This window comes from Leptonotus elevatus, chromosome 17, assembly GCF_054856555.1.
Source record: "Leptonotus elevatus isolate MCC_2025b chromosome 17, RoL_Lele_1.0, whole genome shotgun sequence".
In the NCBI taxonomy this organism is placed as follows: Eukaryota; Metazoa; Chordata; class Actinopteri; order Syngnathiformes; family Syngnathidae; genus Leptonotus; species Leptonotus elevatus.
In genome coordinates, this window is record NC_141255.1 from 8773582 (window position 1) to 8790823 (window position 17242).

The 17242-nt window shown below is 40.4% G+C and overlaps 1 protein-coding gene across 7 annotated transcripts; it reads right to left on the bottom strand.

The window, feature by feature from the left end:
• Positions 1-859: 859 nt before the first annotated feature.
• On the bottom strand, positions 860-16813 carry elavl2 (ELAV like RNA binding protein 2). 7 transcript variants are annotated; one of them, XM_086058973.1, is made up of 8 exons: positions 16399-16813; positions 11804-11897; positions 11291-11531; positions 9909-10012; positions 7335-7488; positions 5206-5431; positions 3908-3946; positions 860-2212 (listed from the first exon to the last, which is right to left on the bottom strand). In XM_086058973.1, exons 2-8 carry the CDS (start codon positions 11873-11875, stop codon positions 1885-1887), a joined length of 1164 nt encoding a protein of 387 aa, XP_085915099.1. In that variant the 5' UTR covers positions 11876-11897; positions 16399-16813; the 3' UTR covers positions 860-1884. The 7 variants fall into 7 exon arrangements, with proteins under 7 accessions (XP_085915099.1, XP_085915097.1, XP_085915098.1 ...); XM_086058971.1 differs by having other exon boundaries at positions 11291-11534; positions 16399-16809; XM_086058972.1 differs by lacking the exon at positions 16399-16813 and adding an exon at positions 15739-16263.
• Positions 16814-17242: the final 429 nt, after the last annotated feature.

Here is a 17242-nt window from a genome sequence, read left to right on the forward strand (position 1 = left end):
TGTTTTTTTTCCCCAACAAACCGCAACTTTAGGTTGTGTTTACAAAAAATAATGATATCCAGGGCAATTTTGTGTACAAATTGCATTGCTCATCTAAGGAATGCTTGCGAAATTACGAATTTATACGTTTGGATTGTGGCCGGCGGATGAAGTGGTCCGGAAATATATTTTGATTTTATTTGACAAAATTATCTCGCGGGCCTGATTAAACCCCTTTGCGTAATTCTAATTCAATTATATGTATATTAAAAAAAAGAAAGATTTGGAATTGTCTTTAAGTCAGATGTTTGGATGGCAGAAGATGGCGAGGTGAAACGTGTGCAGCATCCAGCAGGCACACAAAACGTGACTTGCATGAAACCACGGGAAATTCTCTCACACAGTTATTTTAAATAGCACTCTGGTTTATTTTTTTGCATTTATTCTTTGGAAAAACTCATTGTTGCATTTTTTTATTTTACATTAAAAATGATTGTTCGTCTTTTTGTGCCTCGTGATTATTATTATTTTTTTTAAAATAAAAACTATTTTTAAAATAGAATGACAGAAGCAATATTTGCCCTTCAAAATTATTTTATTGATGTACTCAATTGTGGGGAGGGGGAACTCAAGTCCAAAATATTCAAAGAAAACACGTACATCCTCGACCAAACCAAGTTTTGGGTTTTTTGGGTTCCAACCAACAAAACAAAACTCGCGACTCAAAACTCAAATCAAGTCAGACTTCACAAATCCAATGAATCATCCTCATGGTCAAAACAAAGCCGACACAAAAACACAATTGGGAGGAAACGTTAAACAAGACTTGCAAAGGTATTCATAATGCATTATATATATATATATATATATATATATATATATATATATATATATATATATATATATATATATATATATATATATATATACACATATATATAGCACTGTTCTATAATTAGTTTGTCGTCAACCCTAATATCCAATTATTGACAACTATGTCACAGTCATTATACATATTTGTCCATTGAAGACAGGTTCATATATGCATCACGTAATGTACATATTTATAGATGTGTGACCATTAACCAACAAAAAAAGCTAACCCGAGTTCAAACGTGTGGCTTGTAAGACAATGTTCACCACATATTTAGAATGGTTATAAAGAAAGGAAAAGAAAAAAAAGTTGACAAGATCAATACTTTTTTTTCCCCACGACACTATTTAACAGAAAAAAACGAGAACCAAGGAACGAACAGTAAGCGCCTCTTCTGGCAAACTAAAGAAGGAGTTCCAATTCGGTCACCCCACAAAAATTTAAAGGTATCAAAACTCAAAGTACAATTTGGCCAAATGGTTTAGAAACAAACACTTTTAGGTGATGTTTTTTCTTAGTCAATAAAAAGCGGCGTTTTGGGCGGGGGGCGGGTCTGGACCGCCACTCGGCCGGCTGGTCCGAGTGCGTTTGGCATTCAGACGCCGCCGGCGGATTGAAAGAGAAAGACGTTTAGGCCGTTAATGTCTACCGCTGAAAAGGTTCTCGTCAAGTTCAAAAGCGTCACAAGGCGTCATATGAACATTTCTGTCAGACACATTTTTCCCCCCCAATCATTTATCATCCAGGTCCTGTAAAAAGTTTCTCCAAATTTCTCTTTTTATAAAAATAGACACTTTTCAACCCACATCAAAGAGGTTCGGTGCTCTTTGGCAAGTGACTTGCTTTAAGAATTGTTTTGTCTTTTCATCCGTTAAACGCAGACAAAACCGAGAAACAACGCAAACGTTTGACAACGAGCGCACGCAAAGTCGCTTGCGGCGAACCAAACGAGAGGAAAACGCAATGAAGCACAAAAACAAAAGCGCCAACGGGAAAAAAAAGACAACGGTCGTCAAGCGTGCCCAGACGCTTTAAGCTTTGTGTGTTTTGTTGGTCTTGAACGACACCTGCAGCACGCGGTCGCCCAGGCGGTAGCCGTTCAGGCTCCCGATGGCCACGGCCGCCTCGTCGTAGTTGGTCATGGTGACGAAGCCGAAGCCTTTGCACTTGTTGGTGTTGAAGTCGCGAATGACCTTGACATTGGTGACGGCGCCGAAGGGGCCGAACATCTGCCACAGGATGCTCTCGTCGGCGTCGGGGGCCAGGTTGTACACGAAGATGCACCAGCCGCCGCTGTGGCCCGGGATGTTGATGCCCGCCAGGCTGCTCACCCCGTCGATGGCCATGGCCGAGAACCTGCTGCGACGCGGCACAAACGCAACGTGGTCAGGGCAGCGGGTAAAAAAGGAAGTACAACATTGGGCAACATTTTAGGAGGAATCTTTAACGCAACCAGTAACTGAAAGTCAAAATTCACAATCATTGTTAGGGCTGAACAATTCAGCAAATTCTAATTGTTCATTCAATTTAAATCGTTTTTTGTATTATTTGTACCGATAACTTGGCCTTCTTTCAATGTATCGAATCTTGCAACAGTCGCCCTCTTGTGGTCACATTTGAAATTAGAACAGACAGTTGCCGTGCATTTCATGCAATTTTAAGGAAAAGCGCTATATTGGGATATTTAGGTCTTACTTTAAAATTATATTATTAATTTTATGTTTCAAAAGTACGAGTGGTATGACCACTCAAGAGTTGAGTGGTCATACTGGCAGAGGTGGATAGAGTAGACATTTTTTTTTTTTACTCAAGAGTAGCGTTACTGCAAAATAATATTACTCAAGTAAAAGTAAAAAAGTAGTCATAAAAAAAAAAGTCACTCAAGTACACATAAAAAAGTATTCCCTGAAAAGAATACCCAAGTACTGAGTAACTGCTTGAACATGAAGTCCATTTTTTAACGGGTCTATAAAAACTCGGTTCCTATCGTCACATTGAAGAACCGTTCAAAAGACTCGATGCGTCCGTGAACGTCACATCACGGAAATGCTCCCACACAGTCAGTCAAGTGGAGCGCTTTCGTGAAAATACGATGACTAATGTATGAATGGGGCGGCGGGCATTTTGACTTTGGCCCAGCTAGTCTTGCCCTAACAAGTATTTCTGCCACTGATGTTTATTGATGATGTTTCAGTTTGCTATCTATATTCGAAATGGATTAATGGACTGGCCCTTCTAAATTGTGGGCAAGTCTCTCGTGGTAAAATAATCACGAAAAAGCACTGCATCTGCCCCCAAAGAGGCCGGCCCACCGGGCATCTGCCCTGTATGGGCAGATGGCCAGTCTAGGAGTTTGAGTGTCATCAGCAGCTTGCAGCAGACATGACTGGAGGCGTCACAGAAAGACATGCACGTTGGGAATTTTGACATTCAGTTCCTTGCTAGATGACGGCAGCTTCAAGCGGACATTTTACTTCAAAATTCATCTATGACCAACGTTTTCTGTCAATTGTGTCAATGTATGGCTTGCATCTTTCATTACAAACAATAAAACGAGTCAACATTTTTCTACCTCTGATCAACACGGACGACGTTCAAAAGCGCTGAGGAAAAGGTAGCGGAAATTCCAGGCCGTGTCGCGCCGGATGAGTTGCTCCAGTTAGCCTTGTGCGGAAAATCCACCGTGACAGGTGAGCAACCCCGCCATCAAGGCGAGCGCTTGTCCGACAGAGACGCGGCGGAAAGGGGGGTGGGGGTGGGGGGGGGGGTGCTGGTGTGACAGGCACGTCTATTGTCAGCGCATCCTGTAAGGCGTCTGACGCAAGCGACATGAAAAGGGGCCGGCCATAAAAGATCAAGGTGGGCGCGCGTACGCGGCGGCCTGTGCAACGCGCTGCAATCCAGGACCAGAAAAGTGAAAAGCTGCCCCGTCCTACATGTTGTGACGATACATGGAGGAAAAGCCACGAGACATTTGGCTCATCTCCTCGCGGCGCTTCAACAATCCGTTGCCCGACTACACCAATACAATAAAAAAAATAATAAAGCACAAACCTTTTGACACCATAGGCCATGTTGAGCAGGTTGTCCAGTCTAAAAACACAAGGCGGAGATCAGCGTGTCAACATGCAGACTTCAAATCATATCAAAAGCAGTAGCCTTTTGTCTAATTCTGCAAATGGGGGAGGGGGGGCTTTATTTACTCAATTGCACACTTTTGCAGAAGTAAACAGGAAGTAACAACTGTGAATTGAAAAACATTCACATATTCCAATCCTACATTAAATACATTTGAAATGATATTAATACATGTAAGCAGCCCCAAAACGTTTTTCATGCTAGCAGGTTGAACACATTTAAAGGGATAACTTGACTTCTGTAGCCATTGCAAATATTTTTGACCCCATCACATGTCATGCAGAGGGAAATTTGGATAGAAAGTTAATAAAATACAAATCTAACAGCATAATCCATTATTAAAATAATCAGTGAGCAGCGCTTCAATAGAAAAATATGCAGCTAATAGATGTGATGGAAACTATTGGAAAGCCATCAAAAATCATGAATGTCAAAATATGACTGATAAGTAGCATTTATGTGCATTTTTAAATATAACGATAAAGCATCAACAGCAGATTCACATTTATGGTTTGACAGTGCAGATAAACGCTACTGAACAAAAACCTTTTTGGTTTTATGCAGTTAGTGCTAAAATGCACAAATGGTATTTGACATATTCCTCTAAAGGTATTTATGATTTTGAATGTCTCCTTTTCACATGGCTACTGGGGTTTAGCTATTTTAGCACCGACCGAAAACGGTGAATGTTAAATTGCATTCATTTGCATATTAGCACTGGAAATGTCAAGTTAATGCAAACTACAAAAAAACTATTCAATTGGACTCCATAGCACTTGTTTAGGATGCGTTTGTGCAGGTGAATGAAAATGAAAATGAGAAGAGATGAGATGAGATGAGATGACACCCGGTGACTATTTGAGGAAAGATTAGAAACAAGGCTCGAAAGAGTTTCATTTGCTTTGTGGAGCAGTTTTGCAAAAACAATGACTTCATTTGAGGAGCAACATTATAATTTGGCTGAGCTTTTTTTTTTTTTTGAAGAGACTTGAAGCAAGGGTTTTATTAAAAATATGACCATATGTTTGTAGAGTTTGTATTTCTTCAATACACGTAGCTGCTGGAGTCACAGAACGCGCAGTGCTTCACTTCCCACTTAAAATGAAAAATGAGCCAATTCGCCAACTGCGGTTCCAAAACACTCATTTCAAGCCTTGTAAATATATTAAAAATATGAACGATCATGTCTATGTGTTTGTCTGTGCCCCTTTTACCTGAAGCGTTGTGCCTGCTGTGAGAGCGGTCCCGGGTACCTTCGATTGGGCGAGTGGTAAAGCTGGGACAGCAGCGCCTGGTTGCTCTTCTGGCTGGGGTTGTTGGCAAACTTAACCGTGATGGGCTCGGCGGCACCGGGTGGCTTCTGACAGTGGAGTCCCTTGATGGCCTCCTCGGCCTCGACCCGCCGGTCAAAGCGGATGAAGCCCACGCCTCTGGAAAGACCTGCGCGGCACAACAAAATCGGTCCGAGCACCAGCAGGCGCGGGGAGTAACGGAATACGTGTACCACCGTTACGTAATCAGATTAACTGTAACAAACTGTATTCCTTTACAGTTACAGGAAAAACATGTAATCAGATTACAGGTACATATTAAAAATGGGGATTACAATTTCTACGAAGAGAGAGAGAGAGAGAGAGAGAGAGAGAGAGAGAGAGAGAGAGTGCAAGAGCGCGAGAGAGAGAGAAAGAGCGAGAGATGATGTGGTGATATTAATTTTTATTTTGTCTTCATTTGCATACTCGGTATTGCAGTAATCCAAAAGTAATCCAAAGTAATCAAGTTACATTACTTTAACATTATGGTACTTGGATTACGTTACTAACAACAACAAAAAAATTTGCAGGTAACTTGTAACTGTAACGGAATACATTTTAAAAGTAACCCTCCCAACCCTGAGCACCAGCAAAATGAATAAATAAATAAAAATGCATTAAAAAAAAAAGAAGAAGTCCTTTTGAGATAATAAGTGCAATTTCATATATTAGAGTAAAGTTATCTAAATAGGTCACTGATGACACTTACACTGGGCAAAACAAAAGCACACAAATGCTAATTAACATTGTTAATGTGGATAGTTGAACATTTATTTTCCAAGAAAAAGTGCATACAAGCGATTTACGATCAAATTTAACGGAAGGCACTTAAAAACTATCCATAGGTTTGAAATGTAGCAAAAGCCCTATAATGTCTAAATTTAGTCAAATTTATATTTTCCCACAAATCGATACTCTTGGTCAGTCTCCAAGTAGTCTGTGCTCGACTTGGGAGCCTTACAGCATTACATTGCCTCAAGATTGGTCTTTTTTTTTGGGGACAAGCAGGTGGAAACAGGGTAACTCATTCACTGCCACCTATAGACGTAAAACATTCAGTTAAACTATTTCTATTAGTTAAAAAAAAAAAAAATCCACTTTTGCTAACAAGAGTATGAAAACTATAAAAAAAAAAAATATGTTGTAAATTTAGAACAGATATAAAATTTGTGATTAATCATTACTTAAGTCATGTGATTAATTACAATAAAAAATTTGAATCGCCTGACAGGCCTAATTAAAAAAATTAAATAAAAATAAGGGCCGTTTAATCGTAATTAATCGCACGATAATTTTATATCTGTTATAAATGTGCAATAAAAAAATAATTCTTGGTAATCATAAAAAAAATGTCTATAGTCGTCAATGGCAGTGAATGAGTTAAATACATTTGAGAAGGCCCGTTTTGCTAAAAACTGCTCTTATACGTTAAATATAAAGTTTTGGAAAATGCCTGTTTATTCAGATGGGCTTGATTATTCGTGTTGGTACAACAGTATGCGAATTTGCAACATAACGCGCAGCGACAGGAATTCTGGGTTTGACAAATGTCTTGTTGAAAGATTCCGTTTATTCGAGTGTCGAGCCTTTCACACGACGGCGGAGAAATAGACGGCCCAAATGCATTTGATTTCTCTCCACAAGAACAGGCCTCGCACCAGTGGCACAGGCGCACCCGAGTCCTGCTACTTTACACCCATTTCATATTCTCCCCACTGCATGCATATTTATGAACATCTCAGGTGGAAAATTGCATTTTGGTATGTCGCACCGATACACCCGTGATGCGTTTTTGCAGGCCCCTGCTGTGTCATTTTGTTCTGAGGAAAAGGTTTGAAGAAAACCTAATTAAAGCTGATGCGCGTATGCAATGAACAAACGCACTCGTGAAAAAAATAAATAAATAAATTGTGCATCTAAATACGCGTACAGCAAATTGGGTAAGCAATTGCACAAAATTTCCTGGACAAGTTTGTATTTTTGGCGACTTTAAAGCCGCCATACTGTGGAATGAAAAGCACCCGACTCACCGGTCACCTGGTCCACCAGAATGCGCGAGGTGATGATGCGGCCATACTGCGAGAAGAGCTGCTCCAGTTCCGTCTGAGTCATGGTCTTTGGCAAGCCACTGACGTACAGATTGGCATCCCGGATGGAGGCGGAGCTCGGACGCGCATAGGACACCTACGGGGCAAACGGCCTTTTTTACATGAGCGCTGGCATTTCCACAAATGTCTGGGCGGATTCAGTTCTCTTTTTTGTAAGACCCTTAAAGGCTCATCATAAATCCCCAAAGGCCAAATAAGTGTAGCTGAGGAAATGAATGAACAAAACATCACAGGTTCAGACTAGTGTTAATTTCGTCAATAAAAACAAAACAAACATAGTTTCGTATTTTTCACCGGACTAAAACCCTCATTAACTCATTCACTGCCATTGACGGTTATAGACGTCAAATATTCATTTAAACTATTTCTATTAGTTTCATCAGCAGTGAAGCAGACAGATAATAGAGCAATACTCACATGCATACATTCTTTATCCTCTACTAACAATGACTAAAATTACAGCAACTTACTCAGTAGTAGTAGTAGTAGTAGAATAAGGAGTGAGTCTATTCTTTGTTTGTATCTGCATTAGTGTATTAAACAGCACTGCCTCCTGGTGGCCTCAAAGAGAACACCAGAAGGAGGAGCACACAAAATTGGATTGCAGCAGTAAATAACGTTGTATAAACTGTTTAAGCTTTACATTCTATTTAAATATTATTAGTATGTGTTTTTATTTTTCCTTATTAACTCATTCACTGCCATTAACTGCTATAGACGTCAAAAATTTATTTGAACTATTTCTATTAGTTTCACATTTTTTTCCCACTTTTGTTTACAAAAGTATGAAAACCTAGATTTTTTTTATAGTACATTTAGAAGATATATCAAATTTGTGATTAATCGTGAGTTAACTCATGAAGTCATGCAATTAATTACGATAAAAATGTTTAATCGCCTGACGCTCCTAATTTTTAATAATCTTTTCTATTTTATAATCGCATCAGGCGATTACATTTTTTAATTGTATTTGATCGCATCACTTCAATAGTTAACTCACGATTAATCATCAATTTTATATCTGTTCTAAATGTACAATAAAAAAAACTATGATTTCATACTTTTGGAGCAAAAGTGGAAAAAATGTTAAACTAATAGAAATAGTTCAAATGAATTTTTGACGTCAATAGCCGTCAATGGCAGTGAATGAGTTAATAAACAATAACTGTGACTAAATCAGTATGCATTTTCGAAAATGTACTTCACTTATTAATCCAACGGCTGTAAATGTTCCAACAATAATGTTAATGCGACTGCTAACTAATGCTGGCTATCTTACTAGCTCATAGCATGGAGCCATAGTAGCCACTGTAATTGTGTGTCAAGTTGTTTTTCATCTAAAAGATGAGTTATAGTTATAGAAATAGTTTTAGATCAAAAAAGGTTCAATGTAATCAATCTGCTGAGAAAAAAAATATACAGGGCTAAAATGATTGTCCTGACTGAAAGTTTTGGTTGACTAAAACTAGACGAATAAAATAATGTTTTTCTTGGACTAAAATGCTAGATTTATAGTCGACTAAAAATAAAAATGGGATGAGGTTGACTAACTGTGATAGAAACTAACAAGCGTGACTGAAATTGGAGTAAAATTGAGACAAAATGTAAAAATGGCAGACAAAATGAACACTAGTTCAGACATTTGTACGAGGGCTGGCCAAAAAAAAAAAAAGAGGGTGGAACATATCGAGAAAGTATCCATGCGGAGGTAAAATGAATACGCTTGGAAAGAGCACAAATTGGAAAGTTTGCGACTTTGAAATGGCAAACGTCACGGCTCATTGCAGGCTGAGCCCGTGGGCACTGCGACATCAATTTCAGTCGCCACTAGGTGGCAGTACAGCGCAAAATGGCAGGCCCCCTTCCCCAAGAGATGGCTAAAAATGGAAAATAAAAACAATATTAACCAGAATACAGTGTTTAGATTAGTGGGGAGCATATAGAGCATTGCAAAGAAAATATCTGACTTTCTTCCACTCAAAAGGGTCAAATTATTTTTAAAACCAAAGTGCTTTGCAGTAGAGATACAATTTTGTTGTACCCTATACAATTTCCAATGGTGTGAATTTATGTCTACAGCCATTTCTTTAAATACATTTGCTTGCTTTGACCTATGAATGCATTCAAAGCTGGTTGCGTGTGGTTTGAAGGAAGAAATGTAGGCGGTCAAGGTGGTCTGCAGTGAGAGCCCCCACCTTCTCATTCATCCACTGCAGCTTTGTCATAGCTGCTTTTGCTCAAGCCCACTTCTCCCTTATTCTTCCTCCACAGGCAGCACATGGCAAGTGCGACAACTCCGCCACTGCCGCCTGATGAATGCTAATAGCCGCCACCTCCCTGTAAATGCATACTGGCGCTCGTACAGCACATGAAACCATAGAAACAGTTCTGCTCCGTTTGTGTGCCCGGATTAACAATAAGCTGCCTTTTCCCAGCGACTCAGGTTATTCCTCTAGCCTCGTTATGCCGCTAACAAGGTTTTTGGCGACATTTTACCTTGATGGTCTTGGTCTGAAGTCTCAGGCCATTCAAGGTGTTGATGGCTTTTTCCGCATCCTTGGGTTCCACATAGTTCACAAATCCATAGCCGAGGCTTTGCCCTGCAAGCGCCAAATCACACTTGCTTGATTACCGCACATTTGTACTGTACAAGCAGTCATTTGTCACAATGCAAGTCACTTCCCTTTATTCAAGATTCAATACAATATTCTGTAGGCATTCATTCAAAAATGCGCTCGACTCATTCTTATCCAACCCTTTAATGCTACTGATGTAATAATAAACACCATTTTTTTTTCTACTGGGAGTTCTGCGAAATTCAGGATTACAGTTCATGATATTGGGCTTTGGGATGAAATTTCAGGATGAACCTAAAATGCTAAAAAGCACTAGCGCTTTCATAGGTGAACTACTCTATAGGGGTGTGCCCCCACAAAAAAAAAAATAATCGATTCTCATTTAGTATGATTCAGAATCGATTTTAAATGCCCCAAAATCGATTTTATTTAAATTATTTTATACTTAACCTACTATACGTTTGTTTGTGTGTGCCTTTATTGGGAGTGCTGTTCGTGTTGTACCCGATTTGGCCACTTAGGGGCAGTGTGGTTTCACGCGGTCTGATACACTGTTAAGTTGTAGCCACATTAGAGAGTAGAAGGAAAAAGTTACGATCAAGTTATTCCAATAAAAAGTTGTTTTTTTCCAGCGTGGGGTCGTTCTTTTGAGTGATAAAAGTGCCGCGAGTAGAGCACTAATTAGCATTAGCGAGTCAGACGGGAGTAGATCATTACGATTCCTTGAACATCTATAGATTGAAGCAAAAATCACTGTCAATCAAATCATTTTGAATAAAAAAACCCGCGCTTAATCGAAAGTCGATTCTGAATCGAATCGCACACCCAAAAATCGGAATCGAATCGAGAGACATTCAAAGATTCCCACCCCTACTACCCTACTTTAAACATTTTCATGCCCAACTTTAGTAGTTTTTGCACATACTGTTCTTCAACAAGGAGATGCACATCAACATTCACAACAGTCAGCAAATATATATTTTGTGCTAACTGTACACCTTTCTGTGACTCTCCCAGTCTCTAGCTCTGTTGCAACCCGCAGATGCAAACCACAGCAGCCACTTCCCTCTGAGAACACTCCATTTGAAGCCTAGCAAGGGTGAGCTTGTCGAGTCCGTCGGCAGGTTGCAACAGACACTGGAAGAGTCACAGAAAGGCATAGAAATGGCCATCCTGGGAAGCCAAGCGCCTGTTGTGAATTTGGTCCTTCAACATCCAAACGTTGACACAGCTCAAGTTGACATGTAAGACTTAAGAGTGCATTGAGGAGACTCTCAGATCTTAACGGTTAAATAAAGTTACCAGTTATTTTGTCTCTGACGAGTTTGCAGGACTCAATCTCTCCGATGCTGCCGAACAAGCTCTTGAGCTCGTCCTGGGCCATGCTCTGAGGCAGGTAGTTGACGATCAGGTTGGTCTTGCTGTCCTCCAAGCTGCCCGACTCCACGGGTGAGGAGCAGTTGTTGGAGATACTGGACGGCCCGTTGCTGTTGTTGTTGCACATGGACCCGTTGGACAGCTGCGTTCCCATGGCGGCAATTACCTGCTAAATATGGCCGAGAAGAAGAGTCAGGGGAAAAAGACGTGGGCAACGTGAAGCTAAGATGACTTTCTCCCCTTCCTTTTTTTTTCCTTTTTTCTGAGAGAGCTCAGTATTGTTCATTCGGTAATTTTGCCGATTCGACATGTCATCATTATTGCTCTCTCTCTCTTTTTTTCATCACACCAATATAAAAGTCACAGATGAGAGAAAGAGTGAAAGAAGCGCCAACGTGATGGGAGGCAAGGCCAAAAGAACAAGGAAGTGTCACACACCCCGGTCCAAGGCTCGGACGCCCATGAGCCACTTCTAAGCAGAGATGCCACATCGCACAGTCTGACTGCCATGTTGTTAGTGCGGAGATACCGTCTGAAAAGTGGACACAGAATCACGTTAGATCAAAGCACAGCATAGGCAACATTAGGCGGCCATTTCGTCGAAATGTACTCGACCCAGTACACCCAAACATAAAAAATAAATACAAATAGAGGATTGACATGCACAACTCTAGAGATATGAATCCATCTTTAAAAGCATTTTAAAGGACAAGCTACATGTTCAAAAAGTGGCCATACCTATGTGGAACTTCTGTTCACAACGGGAGTTTGCAGTTAAAAACCTCAACAAAAATATTTTCATCATGTGTCTGTATTAGCTGACACCAATTACTCCCCCCCCCCCCAAAAAAAAATGTGCGTCATTTTTCACATTCGCATTCTAGTGAAGTTTCAGACTAAAAAAAACATTACTCAGTGACGCCATATTTTTTTGCACTGATTTTGCATTAAAATAAAAATTACATGAATAAAATAAATTTGTCATAGCTAATGTTATGACACTTTTTATATTTTGCAATATTACAGCTGCATTTTTTTTTTCAATTGAGAATGCATTACGTTAGCAGCAAAAAGTTAAGTTAAAAGAAAAGGGTTATTGTTAGTAAACAAAAAACACCAGTCATATTTTTAAGCATAAAATTGCAAAGTTTCAAGTAAAAACAAAAGCTGTCATTTGCTGAGAAAATATGTTTGTGTTGCAAGAATGGAGTAAAAGGACACACTAACAACAAAATTTTGTGGAAAGTAGGATATCATCAAAAAAAGTTATACTTTGAAATTTGTGAGGAGAAAAAAATCCATCGATACGGATTTTTTTTGGGGGGGGCCGATTCCAAAATTTGCCATAAAAAAATAATCCAATAATCAGCCGATTTATATAAAAAAATAGAGAATTTGCTTTTCGGTACCTTAAGGCTTACAACAATAAATACCCAAATTACAGACAGAACCTTTTATTTGTTTAACTTAACACATGCAGAAAAGCATTAACGGATGAATTTGTCAATGAAAATAAAATAAAATCTCACGCTTAGCTAATCCGCCATTGCTGTAGTAAATGTGCTTGGTGTTTGTGTAGTCACGTGATGACTGGCAAACCACGTACGTTTTTGTCATTGAATGGCGTCACAGTACCATCTAGTGGACAAACGACACAAGGTTAACGTTCCGAGTGACTCTTGGCACAACTCCAGCACAATTATGATTATTTTAAAAAGGGTTAAACGACCAATTAATAAGTGTGTCTTTACAATTTATTCAGATTGTCGCATACCCTTGTTATTAAGGGTGCATTTGGCATTATATTGCAAACAAAAGAAGCAGGCAAACAAGAGAACATATTGTCCTAAAAAGATTCAATCTGCGTCTGGAGCATATTCCTTCCACCTTTCATTTTCCTGCGCAAAAGCACAAACATTGGCCACCGTCCCCGCTTGCAGGCACAAATATTTCATTAGATAAACACTTGGATGGGAAAATGTTGGCAAGATGCAACGCCGCCAGGCACCGACTGCGTGTGACCAGACTGACAGACGCAAACGTTGGATGGAGCGTTACACTGTCGAGTGCAAGCAATTAGCTGGATGAAACACTACGAACGGACTGGTAACGTTACCAAAATGTGTGATTTTAAGATAGGAAAAAAAGGCTTCCGTTTCCCCATCCCTCCCCCCCCCCTAGTGTATACATTATATTATGTTTTTTTTCTTTCTTTCATTCAACTGCACCACTAATAGCCCTGCTCATGTTTGTAAACATTTGAGCTCCATAACGGCGCCTTTGTGACTAAGCGGCGAACCTCAAGGCAAACTGTGAGCTCAGCGTGTGCTGATGCGACCCAGCACTTGAAGCAAGGGAGGCACGAATCCGCCGCCGAGGACGCGATTGACCCAGTGTGCGTGACGAGCTGCCGCACTGCATGTCCGTCCTTGAAAAAGAGGGAGGGGGAGGAGGGGGAGGGACCTCCAAGCGATGGTTGAAAATATCCCCACGGTGAAGGCACATGTGACACCTGCAGCAACAATATGACCGTCATCGTGTAATATTACAACTTGACTCAACTACTTTACTTTTTTTCTTGTAACATTTTGTAAGGCCCACAAGTTAAATCTGCTCAATGTAAGGAAATTGAATGCTGAATCGCTACTGACACTTTGTGGCCCGAAATATGAAACCGCATACTCCCTTCTTCACGTACACACGGCATGCATGACGTCACATCCTCAGACAGACTGTGGGAAATTCAAACCCGAGTCATAAACGGTCAAATTAAAGGGCTATTGTAAAGACACGTTTGGGTAACTTCCTATATACAGCAGCTTTGAGCCTGGGTTCTTACAGTGTCTTGACTGCCACGTGCACCGAGGACACATTTGGAAATCAATCTGCATGCCATTTATTTTTGTGTACAATGTTTGACAATTTGGATGTTTTGGACTAGTTTTAAACTATGCGGTGAGGAAAATCTGGTAGCGTGTGGTTGTTAGCAAAACAGCTAGTATGAAAAGGGCTCGTCTTTAAATGGTCAGTCGTTTTACATGATCTTTGATGTTCGATAAAGCGCCCATCTTGCTAACCCCATACTTATGTCACTAACATGATCTTCATACATTCATACTTCCTGAACTCTGCAATGTTATACTGTATGCACATTCAATTAAAGGCATAATGCATACATTTTGAACAATTACATTTATATTTTACTACTTTGATTTCCAGCACATTGAAACATCTGTTTATACGTGTATTCTATTGCAAACACCTCACATAACATGTGTATTATTATTAATTCATCATACTACACAGCTTTGCATTAACAGCACAAATACTCTTATCACTTACCATATACCAACATACAAGATCTTAAGCAATTATTTTTTTAAATGTATTGCTGAATTTCTGCCAAATTTAAATCAAACGGCAGATCCAACCATCCTTAAGTACACAAATCATTTCCATCACAATTGTACAGTCACAAACGCCCTTTCGCTCCCAAAACAAAAACAAAAACGACCTACTGTACACCAGCTCAGCTGACAAGCATTCAAGGACGTCACGTGGTCACCTTCCAGTTACATGGCAACGTTTAAGAGGCCGACAGACAAAACACACACACTGATTTTTACATGAAAAAAAACATTTTTGACACCTCCCACCGCCGCATGTGCAGATAAATGCAAGAGGAACGCCAGGAAGAGCTAAAACACACACACGCAAGCCATTTCGATACTTTTTTTTATATATATATAAATAATGCTCAAAGGCTGACTGGTTAAAGCTCAAGAAGGTCTCGAAGCTTCAAACGCCAAACTTAATTGAAGACGGGGCAACACCTGCGCGCTGCAAACATGCACGGACAAGAACTCCGTTAAAGTTTAAAAACAAACAAATCAAGGCGACTCGCCTGGCTGGCATTTACTTGCATTTTGTGTTTGCCAAGCTTACAACAGGCATTACTTAATAAATGAAATGCATTCTACATGTTAAAACGACAGCAAACGACCATTTTCAGACATTAAACCCCCCACCACCCCACCCCCCTCGCCCCACGTTAGGCCGTGGGAGCGAACAGACCCCCACATAGAAACTTCTATGGAAGGGCGCGGTTCAGACAACAAAAGCGACAACAATATATATAAAATTTAATATCTAAATGTATGCAGTACACAACGCAGCATGGAACGGGTGTGCTTTAAGCCACGAATATGCTACACATGCAACCAGGTAGCTTTCTGCATGTTTTAGGCTAACAAGGAGGAGGCTAACCACACGCTAACAACATGGCGCCGTTGAAGACAGTTTGCATGAAGCAATGACGATTCTTCTTTTACTTTTTCGTAACAATTTGACACTAGCACACAATGGCGTCTTACCGTTAAGTGTTGAGGCAACGTGACGTGTTAAAGTCTACTCTCAAAGAACTTTGCGGTCTTCGTGTGGGCGAATAGGGGGCGGTGGCGTGGTCGCGGCTGGCCTAAGTAAACTAATTAGGCCCTCAGCCAATCGGAGAGGGCGTAGCGTCGACCCCGGAAATGGCATAATAACTTGATTGGCCGCAGGTGTACGTACACACGATTTAAACCCAATTGACAAAATGGCAACAAAACATAATGAAAAAAAAATTATAAAGAGAGTTAATTGAACACGTAATATAAGTTAGGTAACTAACAACCCGCTGGTATTAAGGAAGTGTCAAATTATAGCTGGATTCATACAGGAGACAGTTTGGCATTGACACGTGAATAAAATGCATTCAGGGAGACATTTATGATACTAAAATACCAAATTGCACTGACTACTCTATGTCCCGTATTGGGGGGGGAATAAAAAAAAAAAAACGTCCTCGCAGCTGTAAAGCAAAGTTTCAGAGCCCATTCATGCACTCTTACACAATACAAATCCCATCCTTTCTCACTGTTCGGTCCCGTCGGATCGAGGGACCATGAACGCATCACGCGGCGTTCACATGCAAGCAGAGACGGCCCGCCGTGAGACAGCCACAAGACAGCGTGCAAATAACAACATCATCTTACCGTTTTTATAAATGAAAGTTACGGAAGTCCAAATAAGTAGCCAATGGTGTTCGATATATATATATTTTAAAGTTCAAACATAAAAGAAACACAAACGACATAAAATGAGGATGTGAAATAAAAATATTTATTAAATCAAAACACACAAATGACCTCTTTGCTGGAACAAAAGGAGAAGGGGGTCAGAAAGGAAGGAGGGAGGGAGGGAGGGAGATAGGGAGGGAAGGAAGGGTGGGAGTGTACAGAAGAAATAAAAAGGAATCAAATAAGTAAAAAAAAAAAAAAAAAAAAAAAAAAGGAAGAACCCCTGTCTCGTGCCTGTCTCGCGCTTTTACAGGTGGGCCACACAAACAAGCGACATCATTGAGTGCCGAGCGGCGTACGGAGCAGCTCGTCTTTAAAAGGAACATAGTTCTGCCGGTGAATATATATAGAGCCGTATCACAGCTCTCTTTCTCTCTCACGCTCTCTGTCTCTCTCTCTCTCTCTCACCCCCAGTCTCTTTCTCTCTCGCCCCCACCCATTCAACATACACATGCACTTGACGCGGAAGTATATCCTCCGTCCTTCCAATCAGACGCACGCACGCACGCCAGCTATTTGCTGTGAGCCACCACAAGGTGCCATTGGTCGGCGCTGTTGTCATTCAACCCATACCCCCGCCCCTCACCGTCCCCAAGTCAAGTTTCAAACTATAGAAAGTGACTCCTAAAGTCAACGTACAATATCCATCCATCCACCCATCCATCCACATTGCAAAGTAAAACAAAGATTTTGGAGTGCACAGTCATTGTTCATGAGCTTGTGTAACGTGGCATCAGTTCAGCGAGCATATTATATACAT